General features: G+C 44.4%; 1 protein-coding gene across 1 annotated transcript; it reads left to right on the forward strand.

Moving 5' to 3' along the window:
• Positions 1-202: 202 nt before the first annotated feature.
• TEX101 (testis expressed 101) lies at positions 203-20,999 on the forward strand. The gene is made up of 6 exons (XM_023742763.1): positions 203-556; positions 2,489-2,501; positions 18,915-19,058; positions 19,190-19,372; positions 20,423-20,551; positions 20,716-20,999. The coding sequence occupies exons 1-6, from the start codon at positions 203-205 to the stop codon at positions 20,967-20,969; spliced, it is 1,077 nt and encodes a 358-aa protein (XP_023598531.1). The 3' UTR covers positions 20,970-20,999.
• Positions 21,000-26,577: the final 5,578 nt, after the last annotated feature.

The following is a 26,577-nucleotide window of genomic DNA, read 5'->3' on the forward strand; positions in this document are numbered from 1 at the left end:
GTGAATATGTGAGAATTTTAACATCAGTAAATTAGCCCTGCCAGATGTTTTTAGTCTGGCTCCAGATCCTGACCCTTAACCACCACCCCCCTCTCTCTTCCACAGTAAGCAGCAGTGGTTGTTTCTAGAAGGACCACACTGACCTTTCCCCTCATAGGTGCCACTGTCCAACCCCTATCCGTGTTCCAGCTTGCTTGGGCTCATGGGCCAATACACCAGCCTCCATGGAGATCCCATCCGGACAGCGGGTCCTGACTCCCTGTCGGTGAAGCAGGAGGAATTGGCCAACGCTGAGGGCCTAGCACTGAACTCCCCTTTGTGCTGCTTTGACCACTTCCACCTTGTCAATGCATCTGGCCGGGGGGAGGCACTTGGCTTGCTGCGCACCCTGTGCTGCTCCTGGCTGCATCCCAAGGTGCACACCAAGGAGCAGATGCTAGAGCTGCTGGTGCTGGAGTTGTTCTTGTGTGCCCTGCCCTCTGGTGCCCAGGCCTGGGTGCGAGGCCATCAGCCCAGGAGTGAACATAAGGCCATGGCCCTGCTGGAAGAGCTGTGGGTGAGCATGGCGAGGGGAGGGGGAGGGCTGTGCACAGCAAGACTGAAGTCTCCCCTTGGCAGTTTCCCAGTCTACTCTCAAAGGGGGGAGAAAGCAATCCACGAGCAAGCGAGTATACTTGTGGTTGTTAGTTGCTGTCCAGTCTATTTCCCACTCATGGCAGCCTCACGTGTGGCAGAGAACTGTGCTGTATCCGGTTTTCAAAGGCTGTGAACCTTCAGAAGGAGGTCACCAGGCCTTTCTTCCAGAGCTCCTCTGGGTGGGTTCAACCTCCAATCTTTTTGTTAGTAGTTGAGTGCTTAAACATTTTTGTCACCCATGAACCTTTTGGGAGTGGATCCAGAAACAAAACCCATTGCCATGGAGTTGATTCTGACTCATAGGACCCTATAAGACAGAGTAGAACTGCCTCATAGGTTTTCCAAGGCTTTCATCTTTATGAAAGCAGACTGCCACATCATTCTTCTGTGGAGTGGCTGGTGGGTTTGGAATAGGTTGCATAAAATCAATTACCACCATTGCTGTATAATGATTCCCACCATTACTAGCCCCCACTTTTCCTCATATTTTTTCTTCTTTCTCTCTCCTCCTATTCCAGTAAGATTGACTAAACTTTCTCCTTGGAGGGTGGCAAAACAAATTGATAACCCTCAAGGACTGCCAGTAAAAGAATTAACTCACTGGCGATGTGACAGTCTTGACTAACAGCACCCAATAACCCTCAAGGATTGCCAGTAAGAGGTTAACACATCTGAGACTTGCCAGTCATGACTACCAAGAAGAGAAACAATAATCCTGTCCATATAAAACCTTCAGCCAGTCTCCAGTTCCAGGAGACAGGTCTTTTGGAGGAGCTTATTCACCTCTATCTCCTGTATATTGATATACAATAAAACCCTCTTGCTGCTCACCTCACCCTTGTCTCAGTATTGGCTTTGGAGGCAGGCAGCTCAGATCCATGTTTTGCGGTAACAAATTTGACACCCAATGTGGGGTGTCCAGCTGCTTGATACGATGTGGCCCCAGGGTGGGGCACGGGACTGATTGACCACTTTCCCAACAAGCAGCTGCAAGAGGTTTCATTTGCCTCTGGGGAGACTGTCGGCAGGACCGGGGCCAGCCATGGCACCACCAGTCCGCATCCACACCAGAAAGAGGTGGATGAAAAGGAAGCAAGACTGGCATAGGAGGGATCCCAAAGAGGTGAGTCTCCAGCTCCTCTCCCTGTTTCACTCAGGGCCAGGGCTGAAAGGACAGGCCCAAGGTTTCTGGAGCAGGACCTGAGCCCTTGGTTTTTGAGGTGAGTGGCTTCTCAGATGATTGAACCCTTGAATAAGATGGTGTAAAGGGACTTGTGGTGGCTCTGGAGTCTTGGTTTCAGATTTCAGGTTTCAGGATAAGGTGTATGAATGGAGTCGCTAAGATCACCTCTGTCATCCGAGAGGGTTGTCTGAAAGGTTGAAGCCACCAGAACTGCTTTGAGTGTAGGGCTGTCTGAGTGTGGCATTGAAAAATCCACTACGGTTTGTGTTTGCTTACTGTTTGTGTGTATGTGTGTCTGTCCTTGTGAAGCCTCAGAGAGCTCACACCATCTTCGTGGACATATCAGTCATCAGATTCGTGGATATTTCTGGTCTCTTTTTTTTAGGTGGGATGACTGGTTTCTTCGGTCAGAAGTTTGTCATGCTCAAGTCATTCTAGACGGATGCCTCTAGGGAGGTTGGGGGCCCAGAATAAGAATTTGAGGAATTTTGACCAAATTGAGCATAATTAGAAAGGAGGTGGATTTTCAGGTAGATCATATAATAAATCATCATTGTGCTCAGAAGAAAGGAGTTTGCCTATTAATATCCACCAAGGAGAAAGCACCTGCTGTGGGTGGGGGGGGGACCTCATCTATCCCTGCTGAATCCCCCTTGGGTTGTATTCTAGCAAACTGGAAAAGGTACAGTTATGAACCTATGACCAAGAAAAAATTGATATTTTTATGCAATAATGTTTGGCCCCAGTATCAATTAGGAGACGAGGAAAATTGGCCAGAACATGGGTCTATGGCTTACAATACAATTCTGCAGCTTGATTTGCTTTGTAGGAGAGAAAAGAAATGGGACAAGATCCCCTATGTCCAAGCTTTCATGTCCCTTTACCAGACTATAAACCCTTTTAACCAAGTTCTTTTTCAGGGAAAACCAAAGGCAAAGGTGCTCTGTGAATCCTCAACAAAGCACTCCCCTTTGGAAGTATTAGTCCGGGTACTTGCTTTGGCCTCCCTCCCCCATATGGGGAAGGCACAGTCACAGCCGAGAGGTCAGGAAGGAGAGAGATGCAGCCTGATTCTAGTACAGAGGGAGTGGAGGAGGCTGGCAGAGAGATAAAGCTGGAAAGTGAGAATTCAACTGCTTCAAGTATGATCTCCTCTTCCCACACCCATCAGGGTACTGTTTTTGGTGAGGGCGCTGCCAGGGCTCTGGCAAGGCAATTTCCTCTAAGAGAAGTTCCAGCTGGAGAAGGAATGATGTTAGGGCACACTCCTTTCTCTACCTCTGACTTGTGTAACTGGAAGCATCACAATCTTCCTTATTGGAGTGACCCAGAATTGTTCTTTTCATTTTCTCCACCCATTACCCTACATGGGCAGACATCCAGCCTCTCTTGACCATACTGCTAACTTCAGAGGAGCATCATATGGTATTAGAACAGGCTTGTAAAGAGGCTGACAAGCTCCACAACCAAGATCCCTCAAACTGGCCTCCAGGGGAAGAGGCCATCACTAGAGAGACCCAGGGTAGGATCTGAACTGGGAGAATGGGAAAAATAGACTACAATTGTATAGGGATTGCTTACCTGCTGGCTTGTGGAACAAGACTCCCAAACCTAAGAGTCTACAGAAGATTAGGGAAGTTATTCAGGGAGAGATAGAGAACCCCTCCACCTTCTTAGAAAGAGTGACAGACGTGTTCCATCAATACACTGATATAAATCCTGAAGACCCTAATAACTCCCAGCTCTTGAATATGACCATGGTCTCCCAGAGTGTCCCTGATATTTGGAAAAAGTTGCAGAAGTTAGACGGTGGCCTGGGAATGCCTATAAGACAACTGCTGGAAATCGCCTTTAAGGTCTTTAATAATAGAGACCAAGTGATGAGCAAAAAGAAAAACAAAAAATGAAACAAAATGTGGCTTTGCTGGCCTCTGCCATAGCCCCTTCAAGCCAAGAGGAAAGGCCAGGAGCCAGGAAGAGGATAGATCCAGGATGTAGGACAAGACCACCTTTGGGTCCAGAACAGTGCACGTATTGTAAAAAACACGGACACTGGAAATGGGAATTCCCCAAGGCCAGAGAAAAACGACCTCTACCCACCACCCTCCAAGTCCATCAGGAGGGGCCCTCGTATGGAGACAATTCAGAATGACAGGGACCAGGGCTGGAGACCTCGCTGGCTATCTCCCACCATGAGCCTCAGGTGACCCTAAGGGTGGGAGGAAGTCCCATTGGTTTTATTTTAGACACAGGATAGATAAGGGTCTCAGGGAAGCTGTCCACCTGCCCTTTTCTCCAGACGGTAAATTGTGAAATTGGGAAAAAATGGTTATGAGTTCCTCTGTATGCCTGAATGTCTGGCTTCTCTTTTAGGGGGGGACCGCTTCTTGAAACTTGGGGCCCAAATCTCTTTTAAACTGCCCCAATGTTAATACAAATCCGGCCTGAAAGGGCATGGGCTCTGCAGGTGGCACTGTTGCAAGAGGAAACAGCGACACCTAGTGGCATTCCTTTTCATACGCAACAAGCGGTAAATCCAGAGGTCTGGACATCAGAGAGTCCTGGGAGAGCTAAATCAGCCACCCCGGTTAAAACAATCTTAAAACCTAGAGCACCTGTCATAAATCAGAGACAATGTCCCCTCTGCAAAGAGGCTTTGGAAGAGATTGCACCACTAGTGCGTCGATGCATAGAAATTGGACTTTAAAATTTCACCAGGCCCCATACAACATCCCTATTCTGCAGGAACAAAGGAGTACCGGTTTGTTCAAGACTTAAGGAAAATCAACCGAATAGTAGAGGATAGCCGTCCGCTTGTGCCCAACCCATATACTCTCTTGGTTACTATACCCGGTGAGTGTGCTTGGTTTTCAGTGCTGGATTTAAAAGATGCTTTCTTTTGCATTCCTTTACACCTTGAGTCTCAGCTTCTGTTTGCCTTTGAATGGACTGATATTAAGACTGAGACTAAGAGACATCTCACATGGCAGGTTCAGGTCCAGAGATTTAAGAACTCCCCCACCATTTGGGGGGAACTTCTAGCCAAAGACTTGAGGGCATTGAGGCTAGAAAGAGGTCTTGTCTTGCAATATGTGGATGATATTTTGAATACAAATGAGACTAAAGAAGACTCCGACCAAAACAACAAATGGGAAAATATCAGGCAATCTTGTTAGATAACCCAAACATAGTCTTAAAGGCTGTCTCTTCCTTCAAACCTGCCACACTGCTACCTATTTCAGATGACGCTCCTGTACATGACTGCCCAGAAATAATTGAAGAAATTTATTCTAGTAGACCAGATCTTTCAGATGTCCCTTTGACTGACCCAGAGATAGAAATGTATACAGATGCCAGTAGTTTCTTGTATGAGGGACGCTGCAGGGCAGGATATGCAGTGGTAACATGAACTGAAATTATAGAGGCAGCTCCACTTCCTGTTGGGACTTCGGCTCAGACAGGCCCTGCCACTAGGGGCAGGGAGACGCATAACTGTGTATACTGATAGTAAATATGCCCATCTGGTCCTTTACTCACATGGCTCCTTGTGGAAAGAGAGAGGACTTCTGACATCTGCCAACAAAGAAATAGAACACGTACCAGAAATCTTGGAACTTCTGAAGGCAGTTAATGACCCTCTTCAGGTAGTGGTGGTATATTGTCCAGACACCAAAGGTGACACTCTCTGGAGGCAACAGGACACTGGAAGGTGGATGCAGAGGCAAAGAGGGCTGCAATGCGAGAAGATGGGATGGGAACAGAGATGGCCTTAATCCCCCATCTGGACCCTGCAAACCTTCCCACTCCCATCTACACCACTCAGGACCTGGAGAGGGCAAAGAATGGGGATATCATCTCACTTCTCATTCTAGATGGTTGTTGAACTATGAAGGGAAATTGTTGTTACTGGAAGCTCAAGTATAAAGTATAGTAGCAACTCTACATGAAGGGACTCACTATAGAAGAGTTGCCAGTCTTGAGTGGATCCAACAGGTGATCACTGGGCCAAATCTTTTAAGAAACATCCTGGATGTTACAAAGAGGTGTTACCTATGTACAAGACACAATCCAAAGACTATGCCCCACCCAACCGAATTGGGAATCCAACACTGAGGGACAAACATGGGAGAAGTCTGGCAAGTGGATTTCACGGTAATGCCTGGGCATCCTGGAACTTCAGATAACTGTTGGTCTTCTTGGACACCTACTCAGGGTGGGTAGAGCCTTCCCCTTGTTGAACCGAACAAGCCCAGGAAGTAACCAAGGCACTGCTCGAGGAAATCATACCTCATTTCAGTCTACCAATCTCAGTCCAAAGTGATAATGGGGGAGCTTTTATTGCAACAATTACACAAGAAGTCAGTAAGGCTGTAGATATAAATTGGAAGTTACACTCAGCTTGGAAACCACAATCAACTGGAAAAACTGAGAAAATGAATCATACCTTGAAGAAGACCTTGGCGAAACTTTGCCAGGAAACAAACTCCACTTGGATACAAGTTCTGCCTATTGCCTTGCTCAGAAACCGGGTAGCCCCTCCAAGCGGGCTTAATTAAGCCCTTATGAATTGATATATGGGAGGCCATTCCTGAAAAAGTTGACTTTCTCCACCTCGGTAATGACCTAGGTGGAGAAAAGAGACTAGGTCCATTCCCTGGGAACCATTATAAACACTGTTAATCAATATGCTTCTTCATATTTTTCTTTTCCTTCTGACACTCAACTTCATAGTTTTCAATCTGGAGATCGGGTCCTGTTGAAAACCTAGAGAAACCAATACCTGGAGGATCAATTGGCTCCTAGGTGGGAAGGACCTTTCCAAGTTCTTCTGACCACCCACGAGTCTCTAAAATTGACAGGAGTGGCCGCCTGGGTGCATCACTCAAGAGTAAAAGCACAAAATAGGAATAGAAGCGAAAATCCTCAACATAATTAAAGGCATTTATAAAAAGCTAACAGCCAACATCATCCTAAATGGAGAGAGTTTGAAACCATTTACTTTGAGAAAGGGAACTAGACAAGGAAGCCATTTATCACCACTCTTATTCAACATTGTGCTGGAGGTGCTAGCCAGAGTAATTAGGCTGGAAAAAAAATAAAGGGCTTCCAAATTCGTAGTAAAATTATCTCTATTTGCAGATGATATGAACTTATACACAGAAAACCCCAAAGAATACACAAGAAAACTACCAGAACTAATAGAAGATTTCAAGAAAGTATCAGGATACAAGATAAACACACAAAAATCAGTTGGATTCCTCTACACCAATAAAGAGAACGTCCAAGAGGAAATCACCAAATCAGTACCATTTACAATAGCCCCCAAGAAGATAAAATACTTAGGAATCAATCTAACCAGAGACGTAAAAGACCAATACAATGAAAACTACAAGAAACCAAAAGAGACCTGCATAAGTGGAAAAACATACCTTGCTCATGGATAGGTAGATTCAACATTGTCAAAATGTCAATTCTACCCAAAGCGATCTACAGATACAATGCAATCCCGATCCAAACTTCAATGGCATTTTTTAAGATGGAGAAACAAATTACCAACTTCATACGGAAAGGGAAGAAGCCCTGGATAAGTAAAGCATTACTGAAGAAGAACAAAGTGGGAGGCCTCACACTACCTGATTTTAGAATCTATTATACCTCCACGGTAGTCTAAACAGCCTGGTACTGGTACAACAACAGATACATAGACCGATTGAACAGAATTGAGAATCAAGACATAAATTCATCCACCTATGAGCAGCTGACATTTGACAAAGGGCCAAAGTCCATTAATTGGGGAAAAGACAGTCTCTTTAACAAATGGTGCTGGTATAACTGGATATCCATCTGCAAAAAACTGAAACAAGACCAGTACCTCACACCATACACAAAAACTAACGCAAAATGGATCAAAGACCTAAATATAAAATTGAAAACTGTAAAGATTATGGAAGAAAAAGTAGGGACAAAGCTAGGAGCGCTAATACATGGCATAAACACAATACGAACCATAAGTAACAATGCACAAACACCAGAAAAGAAACTAGATAACACTTATGCTCATCAAAAGACTTCACCAAGAGTCAAAAGACAACCTACAGGATGGGGAAAAAAATTTGTCTATGACAAATCCGATCAGTGTCTAATCTCTAAAATCTTCAAGATACTGCAAAACCTCAACAACAAAAAGACAAATAACCCAATTAAAACATGGGCAAAGGATATGAACAGGCATTTCACCAAAGAAGACATTCAGGTGACTAACAGACACATGAATAAATGCTCATGATCATTAGCCATTAGAGAAATGCAAATCAAAACTAGAGTGAGATGCCATCTCACCCCAACAAGGTTAGCAGTAATCCAAAAAACACAAAATAATAACTGCTGGAGAGGTTGTGGAGAGACCGGAACACTTATACACTGTTGGTGGGAATGTAAAATGGTACAACCACTTTGGAAATCGATTTGGTGTTTCCTTAAAAAGCTAGAAATAGAAGTACCATATGATCCAGCAGCCACACTCCTTGGAATATATTCTAGAGAAATAAGAGCCATCCCGCAAATAGATATATGCACACCCATGTTCATTGCAGCAATGTTCACAATAGCAAAAAAATGAAAACAAACTAGGTGCCCATCAACAGACGAATGGATAAACAAATTATGCTATGTTCACACAATGGAATACTACACAATGATAAAGAACAGCTATGAATCTGTGGAACATAACATGGAGGAATCTAGAAGGCATTACGCGGAGTGAAGTTAGTTGCAAAAGGACAAATATTGTACAAGACCACTATTATAAGAACTCAAGAAAAGGTTTAAACACAGAAGAAAACACTCTTTGATGGTTACAAGGGCGGGGAGGGAAGGAGAGGGTTATTCATTAACTAGATACTAGACAATAATTATTTTAGTTGAAGGATAGGACAGCACACACTACAGAGGAAGTCAGCACAACTGGTCTAAACCAAAGCTAAAAAGGTTCCTGAATACAACCAAACACTTCGAGGGACACAGTAGCAGGGGCAGGAGTCTGGGGACCATGCTTTCAGAGGACATCTAGGTCAATTGGCATAACAAAGTTTATTAAGAAAATGTTTTGCATCCTACTTTGTTGAGTGGCTTCTGGGGTCTTAAAAGCTAGTGAGCAACCATCTAAGATACCTAAATTTGTCCCAATCCACCTGGAGTAAAGGAGAATAAAGAACACCAAAGACAGAAGGAAAGTATTAGGCCAAGAGACAGAAAGGGCCACATAAACCAGAGACTGCATCAGCCTGAGACCAGAAGAACTAGATGGTGCCTGGCTACCACCAATGACCAGCCTGACAGGGAACACAACAGAGTCCCTGATGGAGCAGGACAAAAGTGGGGTGCAGAACTCAAATTGCAGTAAAAAGACCAGACTTAATGGTCTGACTGAGACTGGAGGAACCCCAGAAAGCACGGCCCCAGACTCTCTGTCAACTCAGAACTAACCATTTGCGAGGCCAACTCTTCAGACAAAGATTAGACCGGACTATGGGACATAAAATGATACTCGTGAAGAGTGTGCTTCTTACCTCAAGTAGATACATGAGACTAAATGGGCAGCTTCTGTGCGGAGGTGAGATGAGAAGGCAGAGAGGGTTTCTCACCCCAGTGATGCCCCTAACCAGCAGGAAGTAGCCAGGAAAGAAGTGATGCCCTGTTTCCCAAGATTGAGAAACTTCCAAAAAAGGGGGGATTGGAACAGGCTGTATAAGCTCAATTATCACCATTGCCGCATAATTGAATCCCACCATTACTAGCCCCCACTTTTCCTCATGATATTTTTTTCTTCTTTCTCCCTCCTCCTATTCTGTTTTAGCTGTGTTGTATTGCTTGAAAACTATATCCAATTGAACACAGTCAAACAAACAGCACCTGCGATCGTCTTTTATTTTTTACACCTTATTATTAGCAATAGGTACTACATATAGTGTGGCAGGGCGTATCATGCTCAGGTGTTCACTGGCAGATGTTCAATGTTATGATTTACTGTTCAAAACACCGATGTACAGCAGGCTATGAAAACTAAAAAAAAAAAAAGAAGCATTCAACTTAGGTCAGAACCAACTGACTATAGAGTCGTTGAAATGGAACCCCATTGTAAATCGGGGACTACCAGTACTTGTACAGGCACAGATGATTTCTTCTGGATTCCACAAGCCATTAGTAGCTTCGATTGCCTCTTGGAAAGGGCATTCCTACAAGGAGAAAGGGCAGCTTTTCACTGCCTATATTTTTGTACTTAATGAATTTTAAAAAATCTTCTTATGGAAGTATAATGTATGTCTAGAAAAGGGCACATATTCTAAGTGTACAGCTGGATGAATTTTCACAAACTGAATACACCTGTGAAACCAGCACCCAGATTCACACTGGGAGCATGACCTGCAGCCCACCAGAGTCTCCCCTGTGCTCCCTCCACTCACTCTGTCCGCAAGGGGGAGACTGCCAATGGCACAGATTAGTTCTGCCTGTGTTCATATAAATGGAATCATGCTCCATGTGTGTCTGGCTTCTTTTACTCAACTTTATGTCTGTGAGATTTGTCCATGCTGCTGTGTGTAATTGCAGTTTATTCATTCTCATTGCTGTGTAGTATTCTGGAATCTGGACATACGATCATTTATTTATCTAGTCTACCATTGATAGACATTGGGGTGTTTCCAATTTGGGACAATTACAAATAGTGCTGCTGGGAACATTCTGGTACTGGCCCTTTGGTGGATGCATGTTTGCATTTTTGTTGGGTCGATAGGAGTGGAGGTGTGGGGTCATAGCGTATGGACATGTTCAGCTTCCTTCTTGAGGCTCCAGGGGAGAATCTGTTTCTTGCCTTTTTCAGCTGCTAGAGGCTGCCTGCGTTCCTCCGCTCCTGGCTGCATCACTCTGACTTCTGCTTCCATTGCTGCGTCTTCCCTGACTCTGGCTCTCCTGCTTCCTCTTATAAGGACCCTTACGATCACATTGAGCCCACCCAGACAACCCAGGATAATCTCTCCGTCTCAAAATCCTTAACTTTATCATGTCTGTAAAGTTCCTTTTGCCATGTAAGGTAAAATAGTCACAGGTTCCAAGGTTTAGGACTTGGACATATTTGGGGGCCCATTATCTGGCCCACCACATTGAAGCACATAGCTTTAGTATCTGCAGAAAGACTTGGGAAAACCTCTGGGCCACAGACCAGGACCGGCACTGGCTCTGGTGGGTGTGAGTGGGCCGTCAGGTTCTGGACAAGAACACAGAAACCAGAACAGGAACTTGTCCCTCCGGCTCAGCCAGACTACCTGTACCCATTTGGCCCCTGAGGAAGTGGGATGGCAGGTCTTCCCCTATTGGTTACTGAGATTTCCTTTCCGAATATTAATTCAGATACTAATGACTCTGAGCTCTTATTCTACGCCAGGTGAGATTCTAAGAGTTTCATGAGGATGAATTCACACTAACAACAACAACGCTACAAGATATGTACTATTATTATCGCCACTGTACAGATGAAGAAACTAAGGCACAGAGAGGTTAAGGAACTTGCCCAAGGTCACACAGGTAGGAAGTGGTGGTGCTGGGAATGGAGCCCTTGACCTTAAAGGGCGACACTACTCTGAATTGAGACCGGCATCATTACACTGCTCTCCCACCCCAGGCCCAGGCTCTCCATTTTCCAAGCACACAACCCTTGTCCAGTGATTTTTTTTTTAATTATTATTTTATTGTGGTAAAATATATACAAGTAGTCCAAAACATTTGCCATTTCAGTCAATTTTTACGTATACAATTCAGTGACATTATATTACATTCACCACGTTATGCAACCAACACCACTATCCCTTTCCCAAAGGGCAATGACATCTGTGGCTTTTTATTCCCAGAGAACTGGGCCCAGGAAACCTGAAGGGTAGAAAGAGCCACCTTGTTGTGAGAGAAGGAATCTGAGCACCGGGGCCCAGTTCTCCCTCACTCCATCAGGCCAGTCCTGCATTCTCGTGTTCCTTATATCTCGAAAGTACTGACATACTAGTCATTTATTCTTTTCTTTCTACTTAAATTTTTTTTATTGTACTTTAGGTTAAAGTTTACAGCTCAAGTTAATCTCTCATACAAAATTTTATACACATATTGTCTTGTGACACTAGTTGCATTCCCTTCAATGTGACAGCACACTCCCGCTTTCCATCCCGAGTTTCTCGTGTCCATCCAACCAGCTTCTGTCCTTTCCTGCCTACTCATCCTGCCTCTGGACAGGAGCCACCCATTTGGTCTCGTGTATCTTCTTGAACTAAGAAGCACACTCTTCATGAGTATTATTTTATGTTTTATAGTCCATTCTAATCTTTGTCTGAAGAGTGGTCTTTGGGAATGGCTTTAGTTCTGGGTTCTACTTAAATTTTTTTGACTTTTTTATTGCAGTATAACTTACAGCACAAAACTGAAATGTACTGCTCATTGAAATTTTATATATGTATACATCCATGTAACCACCTAGATCAAAATATAGAACATCCCATCATTCCAGAAAGTTTCCTCGTGCCCCCCGCCACGCCAGTCAATACCATCCCAGAGGTAACTACTTTCTGATTTTCATCACCATAGATTAGATTTGCCTGTTCCTGATATTTGCACAAAAGGAGTCATACAATTATATACTCTTTTATGTCTGGCTTTTTTCACTCAACATTAAGTCATGCGATTAAACCATGTTGCTGTATGTAGCAGTATTGTTATTTTTTAATTGCTGCATAACATTCCATTTATGAATATACCACCACTTATTTACCCAAGTCTACTTACCCAGTTTGTCTTACTGTGGTGGCTTGCTATGATGCTGGAAGCTATGCCACCAATATTTCCAATACCAGGAGGATCACCCATGGTGGATAGGTTTCGGTGGAGCTTCCAGACTACAGACTAGGAAGAAAGGCCTGGTGATTTACTCCTGAAAATTAGTCAGTGAAAACCTAATGGATCACAACAGAACATTGTTTAACTCACTTGCTTTGGACACATCATCAGGGGGGATTAATCACTAGAGAAGGACATCATGATTGGTGAAGTCGAGGACCAGAGAGGGTGAAGGAGACCCTCAGTGAGATGGATTGGTATAATAACTGTAACAATGGACTCTAACATGCCAACAATTATAAGGATAACACAGGATATGGCAGCATTTCATTCTGTTGTATATAGGGTTGCCATGAGTCAGAGTCAATTCAGTAGCATCTATCTATCTATTTAGAATTGACATCGGTGAGGGAGCATTGAAAGACTCTTCATGCAAGGTGGATGACAGCCATTGTTGTGGTTGTGAGGTGGCCTTCTCTATGTCTTTTTATGAATATCTGTGTCCTTTACAGAATATTGTTTATGTGCCATTGGCAGCACCATGATCTGGTTGCCAACAGGGCCAATTTTCATTTCCTCAAGATATGTTAACTCCCCGGTGGCACAGTGATTGAGAGCTCAGCTGCTAAACAAAAGGTTAGCAGTTCAAATCCACCAGCTGCTCCTTGGAAACCCTATGTGAGAGTTCTACCTTGCCCTATAGGATTGCTATGAGTCAGAATCCACTCGATGGCAATGGGTATCATGCTCTGAGAGCCACACGAAGACTACCACATTTGTCAGATGAGCAAACCAGGTCACAGAAAGGTTGTGTAATTTCTCCTCCACAAGTAGTGGAGCCGGGATTTGAAGTTGGGCAGTCTGGCTAGAGAGTCTGAGCTTCAACAGCTATACTACATATACCACGGGTTAACAGGGAATCCTGAATTTGGCTCATTGATTTCTGACCCATTTGGAATCCCTTAGTCCAGCCTTTGAAGTTGTCACGGATTTTATTTTACTCGGATCCAGGATCAACCCTCATGGAAGCAGCAGGCAAGAAATCAAATGATGCATTGCATTGGGTAAATCTGCTGCAAAAGACCTCTTTAAAGTGTTAAAAAGCAAAGATGTCACTTTAAGGACTAAGATGCGCCTAACCTAAGCCATGATATTTTCAATCACCTTATATGCATGTGACAGCTGGACAATGAATAAGGAAGACCAAAGAAGAATTGATGCCTTTGAATTATGGTGTTGACAACGAACATTGAATATACCACGAACTGCCAGAAGAACTAACAAGTCTGTCTTAGAAGAAGTACAACCAGAATGCTCATTAGAAGCAAGGACGGCAAGACTTCATCTCACATACTTTGGAGATGTTATCAAGAGGGACCAGTCCCTGGAGAAGGACATCATGCTTGGTCAGGTGGAGGGTCAACAAAAACGAGGAAGACCCTCAACGAGATGGATTGACACAGTGGCTGCAACAATAGACTCAAGCATAATAACAATCGTAAGGATGACAGTGTTTCATTCTGTTGTACATAGGGTTGCTATGAGTCAGAATCGACCCAGCAGCACCTAACAACAAGTCTAGCCTTCTGGCCCCTGACTCACTCCAGGGATATCCCTTTGTTATGGATTGAATTGTGTTCCCCAAAAAATTGTGCTGGAATCCTAACCTCTACACCTGTGAATGTAAGCTAATTTAGTCTAATGTAGTCACCTTCTATAATGCATTCTAATGTAATATAACCAATCCACCAACGTCATATCAGCGTAGGGTGGATCCAAAACCTGATCACTTCTGAGTTATATAAAGAGCAGCATAGACACAAAAACACACAAGCACAAACAGGGGAAGACAGAGGCCATGTAAGGATCATCTGTAAGCCAAGGAACAAAGGAATACCCGGGGCTACTGAAAAGGAAGGAATCAACATGGCTGAGACCCTGATTGGGAGTTCTAGCCTCCAGAACCATGAGAGAATAAATTTCTATTATTTAAAGCCACCTATTTGTGGTATTCATGTTACAGTAGCAATAGGTAACTAAGATACCCTTCAGTCTCAAATCTTAACTCCCTCCCAGCAACTGTCAACCTCCTTTGGAAGTAAAGGCTGCCTCGGAAATGAAGACAAGACAGAAGAAATGATCAAATGGCACTCAGATGCTCCTAGAGTGCTATTCAGCCCTCAGTACTTCATCTACAATGCAAACTTCTCTAGCAGGCCAAGATTCAATTATGATGCCTTCTCTCGAAGATGCCAGAAGCCAACTGTGGGGCCAGGACATAAAGGGGCAGGGCAAGTGCTAGCCAAAGAGATGGGGAGAGAGGAGGGACCAGAGACAAGAGATTGGAGCCTCAAAGCAGCTCCCAGCCACCCTCTCTGCCCACCAATTCCCTCCAACCCACTAGTCCTGCATTGGCAATTATGGTTAAGAACCAGGACCCTGCCCAGCCCCTCTAGTTAGTCAGTATCCAGAAAAATCACATGATGTTATAGTGGATACACACAGATTGAGGGAGGTGAGTGCTGGAGGCCTGAGTCCTGAAAAGAAGGAGAGGTGGCTCAGACTCCTGGATCCTAAGGGACAAAGGGTCTGGGAGCCAGGACTTCTGGGTCTGAAGAAGGAGGATTCTGGAGATAGGGACCCATAAGTTCCTGAGCCATGAAGGGAATGGGGGGCCAGACATCAGGCACCCAGTATTTGAGGTGAATTTCCCATCTTTTCTCTAATTTTGCTCCTGGAGGTGGGATCAAAGTCATGTTGTGGTTGTTAGGTGCTGTCGAGTCGGTTCTGATTCACAGCGACCCTCTGTACAACAGAATGAAACACTGCCCGGTCCTGCACCATCCTCACAATCATTGTCTGTTTGAGTCCATTGTTGCAGCCACTGTGCCAATTATCTCGTGGAGGGTCTTCCTCTTTCTCACTGACCCTCTAATCAAAATCATAATCAACTTTAAAGACTGCCTGCCCCATTAGTCTGCTCCTTGTTAAACTGCACCAATCAAGACAGTCCCTTCAATTATTCTGAGAACTGCCAAAGTTTCTGGAATCTTGCCAGCCAGACTCGCTACCGCTGACACTACCAGCATAACAGAGACCTCTTTATCTCAGATTATTTGGTTTTTAAAAATATTGTTGCAGACCTCTTAAAAGAACATAATATTCTTCCAAAAGTAATCTACCTAAGTTGCTATCTCTTAGTATTTGTATTAATTGTCCCTAGTTTTTTAGCCATTTGAAAGTTCATAATATATTTTTACATAAAGTTAAGAGCTGTTACTGTCACCCTTCTCCTCATGGCGTTTTCTCTATTAAAAATAAATGTGCAAGAGAAATAAAAAAACAAAAAAAATTCAACTGTCGAACACTATTTGAAATAATATAGATGACTCTATTATAAGATGTTGTTGTAGTCGTTAGCTGCCATTGAGTCAGCCCTTAATTCATGGCATATTCATGTGTTACAGAGCAGAACTGCTCCACAGGGTTTTCTGCGCTGTAGACTTCACAGAGGCAGTTCACTAGGCCTTTCTTCCCCGGAGCTGCTGGGTGGGTTCAGACAGCCAACCTTTCAGTTAGCAGCCAACCACAAACCTCTTGTGCCACCCAGGTTCCCATTATAAGATACTTGTTGTCAATTTATACCCTGTAAAGCCAGTTTAGAATATAATATCTTAGGTAATCTAAAATGTATTAAATTAAATAGCATTCATTTTTAGTTATTTGAAAACTTTTGCTTCTATTACAACTGTCAAATGAAAAGAATAACAATAAAATATTTGTATTGTCGCTTCTTAAAAGGAATAATATTCTTTTGTTGCTTAACTCACAGAAAGAATACCGATTCTGAAAGGACAACTGGAAAGGTTACATGTAACTTTTAGCCATGAACAACAAATCTGAACGACACGTCTTGTCTATGGTACTGACACAGACATGCTGTTTAGATGTAATGGCAACCTGTATTACTGCTCATAAATACATCCGGGGTGCTGGAAGTGAGCTGAAGTGAACATCCATATTTTCAGCCTTCCAGGAGACCATGGAAGAGGCTGGTGCAATGACATGACCAGAGGATGAGGCCTGGGCTGAGGAAGGGGCCACTACAAGTGAAGACTAAGGAGGCCATGTTGGCTCCCAACAGCTGAAGCCACTGGGTGGGTGCTGGGGCAGGTGCCAGCCTGAGAACACAAGACACTATTTGGGTAGGAAGGTAAGTTTAACGGGTGAGCGCTAGAGGTTTGACCTCCTTATGTAGCTGAAAAAGCGGAAACCCCCATAGTCCAAAGAAAGAAAAAGGTGAAGCCAGGTCATCTGGGGTGCGCTGCCTGCTCTGCATTGCATGCCCGGGGCTGCAAAGAGAAACGCACTCTGCGGCCAGCTTCCCAATCCGGCAAGTCCCCGTTTCGCGCATGCGTGCTTCTCGATGTTGCCAGGAGTAGACTTCTCTGGGCCAATGGGGTCTGGCATTCCAGGCTCATCCAATGAACTCATTCGATGCCTTCACGTCGACCAATGGGGCTTCGAGGGACCTGTGAAGCCGAGTCTGGCCCCGCCTTTCGTGCCTCTGCGAGATTTTAAGAGAGGACAGGGTTACGCGAGAGGGCGCCCGTGGCTGCACCTTCAGGACCGTGAGATTCTGCTAGTCAGGTCAGAAGCCTGAAGGAATGTTGGTCTCTTAAAGAGAAAGAGCCCCAGGGGACAAAACTCAGACTCCTGGGTCTGAGGGAGGAGAGGCCTGCGGGCTGGGACTCCTGGGTCTGAGGGAGGAGAGGCCTGCGGGCTGGGACTCCTGGGTCTGAGGGAGGAGGGGGCTGGGGGCCGGGACTCTTGGGTCTGAGGGAGGAGGGAGCTGGGAGCCCGGACTCCTGGGTCTGAGGGAGGAAAGGGCTGAGGGCCCAGAATCATGCGTCTTTTAGAAAAAGGGGAAAAGGTGGCTGAGACACAAATCCCCGGATCCCTAGGTAGGACAGGGCTGGGGTCTCAGAATGCTGGGTTCCGATGGAGGTAGGAACTGTGATCTGAGATACCAAGGTCTTGAGGGAGAATAGGCTTGAACCTGGACTCCTGAGTCTCAGGGAGAAGGGACCTTGGGCCCAGACTCCTGGATCCTGAGGTTGGAGGGTAGTGAGTTGAGGAACTCCTTGGTCCTGATGGAATAGGTGGCTGGGTGCCCAGGCTCCTGGGTCTGAGAATTACAATATGGAAACTGAGATACAATAAATTTGTTAATTTGCTCAAAGTCACAAGATAGTTAGGAATACACTTACCTGAGAGGTCACAGTCTTATATACAATAAAACTAAAACCAAACCACTTGCCATTGAATTGACTCTGACTTATGGCGCTTCCATGTGCTTCAGGGTAGAACTGTGCTCCATAACGCTTTCAATGGCTGATTTTTTGGAAATAGATCGCCAGGCCTTTCCTCCAAAGTGTCTCTGGGCGGACTCAATCATCAGCCTTTTGATTAGCAGCCGAGCACAGTAACCATTTCTACCCAGGGACTTCAAAGACCATAAACTCTACCCTAAAGTCAGTACTTGGCCAGAGCAGAGATTTAATATCATTCTATCTGGTTTAAAAGTTTCTTCTTCTCCATCAAATCACAGATGCTAATCAGCTTCTCCCAGCCTCTCTGAAAGAAGTCATGGGAACCTGTCATATCCACGGTTTGCTGTTCCTCTTTCTCTTAGGAACTGCTTCGCTGTCTTGTATGTATGGGAAAGGTGGGAGGAAGGCAACTGGGTCACAGAGGGGGTTTACAGAGAAAAGCAGAGGGTAACGAGTGCTCAGGGTTAATCCCTAAGTTGTACCCTCCACCCCAATTTCAAAGTGAATAGATGCTGACAGCGGCAACATGTCAGCAGAAACACCCTCCCCATTCTTGTCTGTCTTCCTCAGTCAGTTGCCTTTCATATTGTGGCACCTCAGAATGTCATTCCACACTTCATCTGGTGCCCCCTTGGACTTGCTCCCAGAGACAAATGCCCCCCTCACTTCCCCCACCCCTCTCCCCCCGCTACGTCTCTGTCTACCGTGCTTGAGGAAGGACATTGGGCTTTATTGAGTTAATAGAAACTGCTCAGTGGTGCCCCCCTTCAAGTGGCACCCAGGGCATGTGCCATACCTGCCATACCTTAGATACACCTCTGGTGAAAAGGGAATGACTTTGGCCCCACAGAGAAGGGCAAGCGCTAATCTTTATCTTGTTTTCTTCCCAGTGGCCCAACATGTGCGTTGTCACAAAGGTATATACGTGAGTATAGAAGCGGATCCACTCAATACATTTAACTGGACCTCAGAGAAAGTTGAGACTTGTGACAATGGGACATTTTGCCAGGAAAGTATTCTGATGATTACAGCAGGTATAGTGACAAAGGGCAGTTGAGTGGGGTGGGAGGAAGGGTAATTATGTCCATGTCAAAGGCTTTTCCTCCTTCACCGGCGCAAACATTAAGCCCACCATCCACTCTCCCTCCCTCCTGTCTCCTAGCAGGAGCTGAGTATGCCTTTGTGGCTACTAAGGGCTGCATCCCTGCAGGGATGCCAGAGATGACTCTTATCCAACACACCCCAGCCCCTGGCTTGATGTCAGTCTCCTTCAGTAACTACTGTGAGGAGCCCCTTTGCAACAACAAAGATAGCATGTCTTCGATTTGGATGCCACACCTGAGCCCAGGTACCCTGGAAGGAGGGAGATGGATGTTAAGAGAAACTCCAGAAGAAACTGAAAAGATTGTATATCGTCCTTCTTTGTGTTCTTTCTTGGCTTAGGCCCAAGTGAGCTGTACACAAAAGGATCTCACAGTCCAGTTGCTTGTCTTTCTTTTTTGAATTGCTGTCTAAACAGTTGGGGTCTAAACACTGCACAGAGCAGATGACATCAGTGGTAGCTAGGGTATAAATTGGGTTTTGTATTTAGTAGGCAATAAGATGCAGTGTAGGTTTCTGAGCAGGGTGGTGGCAAGGTCTCTCTAACAATTACTGGTTCCCCATTACTATATAACACCAGCCAAACTCCCCAATTTGGCCTAAGGCCTGTAGTAATCTGTGCCCTGCCTAGCTTTTCAGTTTCATTTCCCTTGCTTCCTGGTCTTCTCTCTCATTCATTGTGTTCTAGCTGGGGCTGATATTCAAAATACTTACCAATGGAGATGGTACTGGCCAGTCAGAATGGATGCTGGCCATAAAATCCAGTTCAGCCATACCTGTGCCTGCCAACTGAATATCAACCCTGCAACTTCTCACCATTCACCAAATCCACCAAGCTTGTTCCCACCTCCAGGCCTTTGCCCTTGTTATTTCCTTTGCCTCCTTCCAACTACTCTTCCTCCTTCTCAGCTCAAGTATCAACTCTGTGAAAATACTTAACCAAATTCTTCTAGTTACAGTTAGTTACTCCTCCATTCCTCTGCTGTTGTACTTCTAACACAGTACCTACTGAATTGTACTGTAATAATTTACACGTCTCTCCTTCTAGACAGGGATCCTACATGGCAGGAGTTGTATCTTTTCATCTCTGAATCTCCTTAGCTAAGCACAGTTTGGAAGCCGTGTTGGATGGGGTTCTTAAAGCAAGAAAATCAGCTGGAGAAGGGCGGAGAAGTTGCAGTAATGGGCCTTGATCAGAGTAGTGTCAGCAGCAAAGACTTGGGGAAGAGAAGGCAGCAAGGAGAGACATCTCAAGAGGCAGGACATGTCTTTGACTGTCTCTCTTTTTCCCTTCCAGCTCCCAGTGTGTCAACAAGCCTCTCTTGCCCCACCTGTGTGGCTTTGGGGACCTGTTTCAGTGCCCCCTCTCTTCCCTGTCCCAGTGGTACAACTCGATGCTATCAAGGAAAACTTTATATCACTGGAGGTAAAGTGAACATCTGATAGTTTCAGAGGCTGGAAAACCAGACATCTGACTGTGTCCTAGGAGGTTCTGATACTCAGGGTTCCAGTGGGGAGGGAGGACTGTATTCCTCTCTGATTTCCTGAAACATCTCTCTGTCTGCCCCCACCCTCTTCCTTGTTTCATAGGAGACATCAACACACTTGTGGAGGTCAAAGGCTGTACAGCCATAACTGGTTGCAAGCTGATGTCTGGGGTCTTTTCTGTTGGAGTCATGGAGGTGAAGGAAGTGTGTCCACACCAGTCTCTCACTCAACCCCGAAAGCTTGAAAGTGGGGCCACCAGCCTTCCTATATCAGTTTGGGGGTTAGAGCTACTGCTGCTGTTGCTGCTGCAACCACTTGTCCACTCTGGTCCTGGGTCTCAGGGCACCCCCTTTTGACTGGGAGTCTTCTGACTGCTGGTCATCAGTGAGTTGAGGAGCAGGCAGAGATTTGAGGGTGAACAGAGAGAGATCCCGTGAATGTATTTGACATTTCTAATAAAATTTCTGCTGTGATTTGTGTATGCGGTATACATGGGATCCCCAAGACTAGACATAGAATTTTAGTCCTGAGAGGGAGCTTACGATTCATTTTCTCCAATCCGTACATGTTTCGGAAAGAGAAACTGAGCTCTGGGAGACTTTCAGTGAGTTTCTCACATTCGCATGGCTCTGGGCAGAGCCAAGACCAGAACTTAAATATTCTGGCCTAAAGTCTGGTTTTCCTCTCACTTTAATATGCTGACTTCTCTTGCTGGCTGGACAAAGACTAGTGTTAGCCTCCTCCAGAGCACTCGCTGAAGTCAGCTCTTAGAGGCCTTTAATATTTCCCTAGACGCATGGCAAAATGAGAAGAATCAGACTCCAAATTCTCTGATTGTAATGGGCCCCATCTCCCTTGGCCACTTTACATCATTTTCTTCCCTTCTGTGCTACTTAAGACCTTCTCAGTGGGCAGAGGGACTTGGGAGGGAGACAGGGCTCAGTAGGGTATAATGAATGGGGGCCTGGAACTATTAGGGGTGAGATTTTTGGTGGGGGGAAGTTCTCATGCTTATTTATTTGGAGCCCTGATGGCCCAGTGGTTAAGAGCTAGGCTGCTAACCAAATGGTCCTTGGATACCCTATGGGGCAGTTCTACTGTGTCATATAGGGTCGCTGTGAGTTGGAAATCGACTGGACAGCAACGGGTTTGGGTTTTTATTTATTTATTTATTATTACTGAAGAATGCATAAAATCTACCTTACAAGAGACTTAAATGATGTAGAAGGTATATAGAGCAAAATAAAGATGGGGCGAGAGGGGGGACAAAGTTGTAAAAAAAAACAGCTTTATAAAGGATTAATTGGCATACAATAAAACTGCACTAGGGGGACTTAATGCAAACTATTGTCCCCCTCTCACAAAGGACTGGGGGAATTTGGCCATAGTATGACTTGAAAACCTTATGGAGCACAGCTGTACTGAGCACACAAGAGATCACATGAGTCAGAATCAACTCAACACAACTGGTTTTTTGTTTTTTTCATTTCTGCTAAGTTCTTCCTAGAAAGTTACCTGGCTCCATCCAACTCTCTGGCAGTCACTTCTCCACTCCAGCTAATTCCTTATCTTTGTCCTTAGGCCTCCCATTGTATCAATTTACTGAATCTCCCTGAAGAGGGAGAGAAAGCACAAAGAAAATTAAATTTTCATTTAATAGTTCTGGAAATAAGCGTTCAGAGCCACGGCTGTAAAATACTATTTGGGGTTAAAAAAAAAAAGAGGTGTTTGTCATAGGATGCTAGCTTTCTAATGGCACTGAAAACAGTTGCTAGAGAGATTCTTCGAATGAATCGAAGAACATAATTTTCAAAATTTTCAGTCTGTGCCTTGTATTGTTATTTTTAAAATTATATCCATCATTGTATAAGACCACTGTTATAAGAACTCAAGAAAAGGTTTAAACACAGAAGAAAACATCCTTTAATGGTTACGAGGGTGCAGAAGGAGGGTGAAGGTTATTTACTAACTAGATAGTAGATAAGAGGTGAAGGGAAGGACAGCACACACTACAGGGGAAGTCAGCACAACTGGACTAAACCAAAGCTAAGAAGTTTCCTGAATACAATCAAACACTTTGAGGGACAGAGTAGCAGGGGTAGGGGTGTGGGGACTATGCTTTAAGGGGACATCTAGGTCAACTGGCATATCAAAGCTTATTAAGAAAATGTTCCGCTCCTACTTTGGTGAGTGGTGTCTGGGGTCTTAACAGCTTGCAGGCGGCCATCTAAGATGCGTCAATTGGTCCCAACCACCTGGACCAAAGGAGAACTAGATGGTTTCCGGCTACCACCAATGACCGTCCTGACAGGGAACATAACAGAGTCCTGGATGGAGCAGGAGAAAGGTGGGGTGCAGAACTCAAATTCTAGGAAGAAGACCAGAATTAATGGTCTGACTGAGACTGGAGGAACCCCAGAAAGCATGGCCCCTGGATTCTCCATCAGCCCAGAACTAAAACAATTTCTGAGGCCAACTCTTCAGACAGGGATTGGACTGGACTGTGGGACATAAAGTGATACTCCTGAGGAGTGTGCCTCTTAGCTCAAGTAGATACAAGAGACTAAACGGGCAGCTTCTGTCCGGAGGTGAGATGGGAAGGCAGAGGGTCAGGAACTGGTTGAATGGACATGGGGAATCAGGTGGAAAGGAAGAGTGTGCTGTCACAGTATGGGGAGAGCAATTACAGTCGCATAACAATGTATGTATAAATTTTTGTATGGGAAAAAATAAAATTGTATCCATCATATGTCAAAGAACTTTATGCAACACATACAAATTTCTCAGGCCACAAACTCAAATGTGCAAACAAAAAGCTTCCTTTTTATAATAATTTTGTTTATAATAATACCCTATCCTACCTAGTGGTAGATAGAAAATTAACCAGTTTGAATAAACTTAGTCACATCAGAGGTTTTCTTAGTCATGTTAAGTTTAAAATCAGTTAATTCAGGACTTTCCCCTTCCACTCTCCTCATCCAGGCCTGTTGCTATGGTGCTGGTGGGACCAGGTAACTGTCTAGTTTTTGTCTCTCATGATGCTGTCTGCTGCTGATGTCCAAGTTCTGACCTTGGTGCCCAGCTTCCATTCCTGCTGGCATCTACTGGGAAACCTCCAACCCTTTCTGGGCATGGAGAGGCATCCACACAGGTCCTCTTAGCTCTACTGTCCCTTTTAACCTCTTCCAGGTGCTCTTGAGTCCCCTTGGGGTGCTTCAGGAATTTAGGCTGTCTAGGCATCCATGGGTGGTGCAAATGTTTTGCTCTCGTCTACTAACCTAAAGGTGGTTCAAACCCACCCAGTGGCACCATGGAAGAAAAGCGTGGTGATCTGCTTCTATAAAGATTACAGCCAAGAAAACTCTATGGAGCACAGTCCTCTGTAACAGATGGGGTCACCATGAGTCAGAATCAACTCTACAGAAACAGGTTTAGGTTTGGATTTTTTCTTTTAGGCATATGTACAGCTGATGAAACTCCCCCAAGCTCCAGAGAAAAGGTAATTTCATAGGGACTTGCTCTCTTCCAGGGTATTTATTAGGTGAGAGGTGGGGCTCAGACCCTAGAATTTATCATCCTGCTTTCCCCAGAGTTAACTCTGCCCAGAGACACAGGCACTATCACACATTCTTCTCAACTCTATTTATTACAACAGTCACCCCATAAGCCCATTCTTAGACTGAAACTCAAAAATTCCAGGTCTTTCAAATCAGAAGTTGGGCCTTTAGAACTATTATCTCAGTTTACATGATGTTATGGATTGAATTATATCCCCCAAAAATGTGTATCAGCTTGGCTAGGCCATGATGCCCAGTATTGTGTGATTGCCCACCATTTTGTCATCTGATACGATTCTCCCATGTGTTGTAAATCCTACCTCTATGATGTTAATGAGGTGGGATTAGCGGCAGTTATCTTAATGAGGCAGGACTCAATGTACAAGATTAGGTTGTGTCTTAAGTCAATCCCTTTTGATATATAAAAGAGAGAAGTGAGCAGAGAGACATGGGGACTTCATACCACCAAGAAACGAGCCAGAGAATAGCGAGTCCTTTGGACCCAGGGTCCCTGCGCTGTGAAGCTCCTCGACCAGGGGAAGATTGATGACAAGGACCTTCTCCAAGAGTCGACAGAGAGAGAAAGCCTTCCTCTGGAGCTGGCACTCTGAATTCAGACTTCTAGCCTCCTAGACGAGAGAATAAATTTCTCTTTGTTAAAGCCATCCATTTGTTGTATTTCTGTTATAGCAGCACTAGATGAGTAAGATAAAGACAGAATATGCAAAACTGGAAAGCTAATTCTGTAGTGTTATCCACCCCCCTTCCTTTTTGTCATTTTGCCTTGGAAAATGCATGAGACCCTGACGCATTCGTATCCCCAAGAAGCCATATTTGTTCATTAATTATAACCTCATTCTAGCACAAGAACTAAGATATCCTTGTCACTTGCCTTAACTTGAGTCATATCATTGATACTTTCAGTGGATGTAGGTCTGTTTCAGGCAGTCATTATTTGTTCCTTGTACCACCATCACTCCTTTCTGCTCAACATCAGCCACACTTAATCTTCCCAGGAACGTGCCTCTTAGCTATTTCTCATATTCAAGGATGCTAGCTAGCTTCATAAATGAAAAGAATAAGAAGTGGAAAGGTGGTTCGTGAAGAAAAATGAGAGAGGAGGAAGTGGTGTGGGGTAAGGTGTTGGGAAAGAAAGAGAAGGGTATATATATGGGAGGTGGAGAGGAGGGAGAGAGGAAGGAAGGCGAGGAGATGGAGACGGGAAAGAGGAAGAGGAAAGAGGGTGGGAGAAAGAGAATTAGGGGGGAGAGAGAAGAACTGTAATATTAACTATGTGCTGACAGTGGTAAGAACTTTACATTTATTACCTCACAGAACCTCGCCACACACAGTCCTAGTAGTAGTACCAAAAAAATCACCATTTTATACACAAGATAGCAAAAACTCAGGAAAAAGTAAAATAAATTGCCCTGGTGACACAGCTATCAATATGTAGGGATTAAAAAATAGATGCAGAGGTATCAGGTTCCAAATCCTAAATCTATACTGTGCTACCTTTCAGGGTGGATTTAAGACACATAGATGCCACACACTGAAGAGACAAAATGGCAGAAAGGAAAGGGGGATAACACTACAGAATTAGCTTTGCTCCAAACTTAGTCCCGTCAGTAAAATTATCATTTGTGAGTCTCAGTTCTCTCTTCTGTAAAATGGTAATGGTCAGCTTCTCTTGCAAGATTTTGGTGGGCATTCAATACGCTGATGAAGTCAGCATATAGTAGATGCTCAATAAATAAATCCCTTCTTCTCCAGTGGTCTCTATTTCGGTATATCTAAGGAAAGACCAAACTCTAGTTGGTAAAGTGGATGGTCAGCAAAGGCAAGGGAAACCCTCAATGAGATGGATTGACACAGCAGCCACAACAATGGACTCAAACATAGCAATGATCATGAAGATGGTGCAGGACCTGGCAATGTTTCGTTCTGTTATACATAAGGTCACTATGAGTCTGAGCTGACTCAATAGCAACTAAAAATAACATACCAGAGGCCAAGCTTGCTTGGAGGGGTCAGGGAGAGAGAGCTGCAAATCTTTAAGTAATAGGACTGCAACCCTAAGTAAGGAAAAGAGATGTTTCAAAGACTATTTCTTCTGGTTCAGAGGATTCTGTCAGATAAAAGATAAAGACGTGCTCTTGAAAGCATAAGAAATATCAGCTAATAAAAGAACAAAGAGTCACAAAAGAGAATTTCCAGAGAAGAAAGCAATAAACATTTCATGATATCTAATTCCATTGCATTAGTGGGAAGCCTTTGATGTAGAGAAAGACAAGTAACCAAAAAAACAACATGCAGAGAACTATCAGAATTCGGATATGAGAACTGGACAGAGAACACTTCTTTTGTTTCCAGAATAAGAAAAAAGCCACCTTCACAAGTTCTTTCA

The sequence above is a fragment of the Trichechus manatus genome, unplaced genomic scaffold (assembly GCF_000243295.1).
Source record: "Trichechus manatus latirostris isolate Lorelei unplaced genomic scaffold, TriManLat1.0 scaffold00216, whole genome shotgun sequence".
NCBI classification, from domain to species: domain Eukaryota; kingdom Metazoa; phylum Chordata; class Mammalia; order Sirenia; family Trichechidae; genus Trichechus; species Trichechus manatus.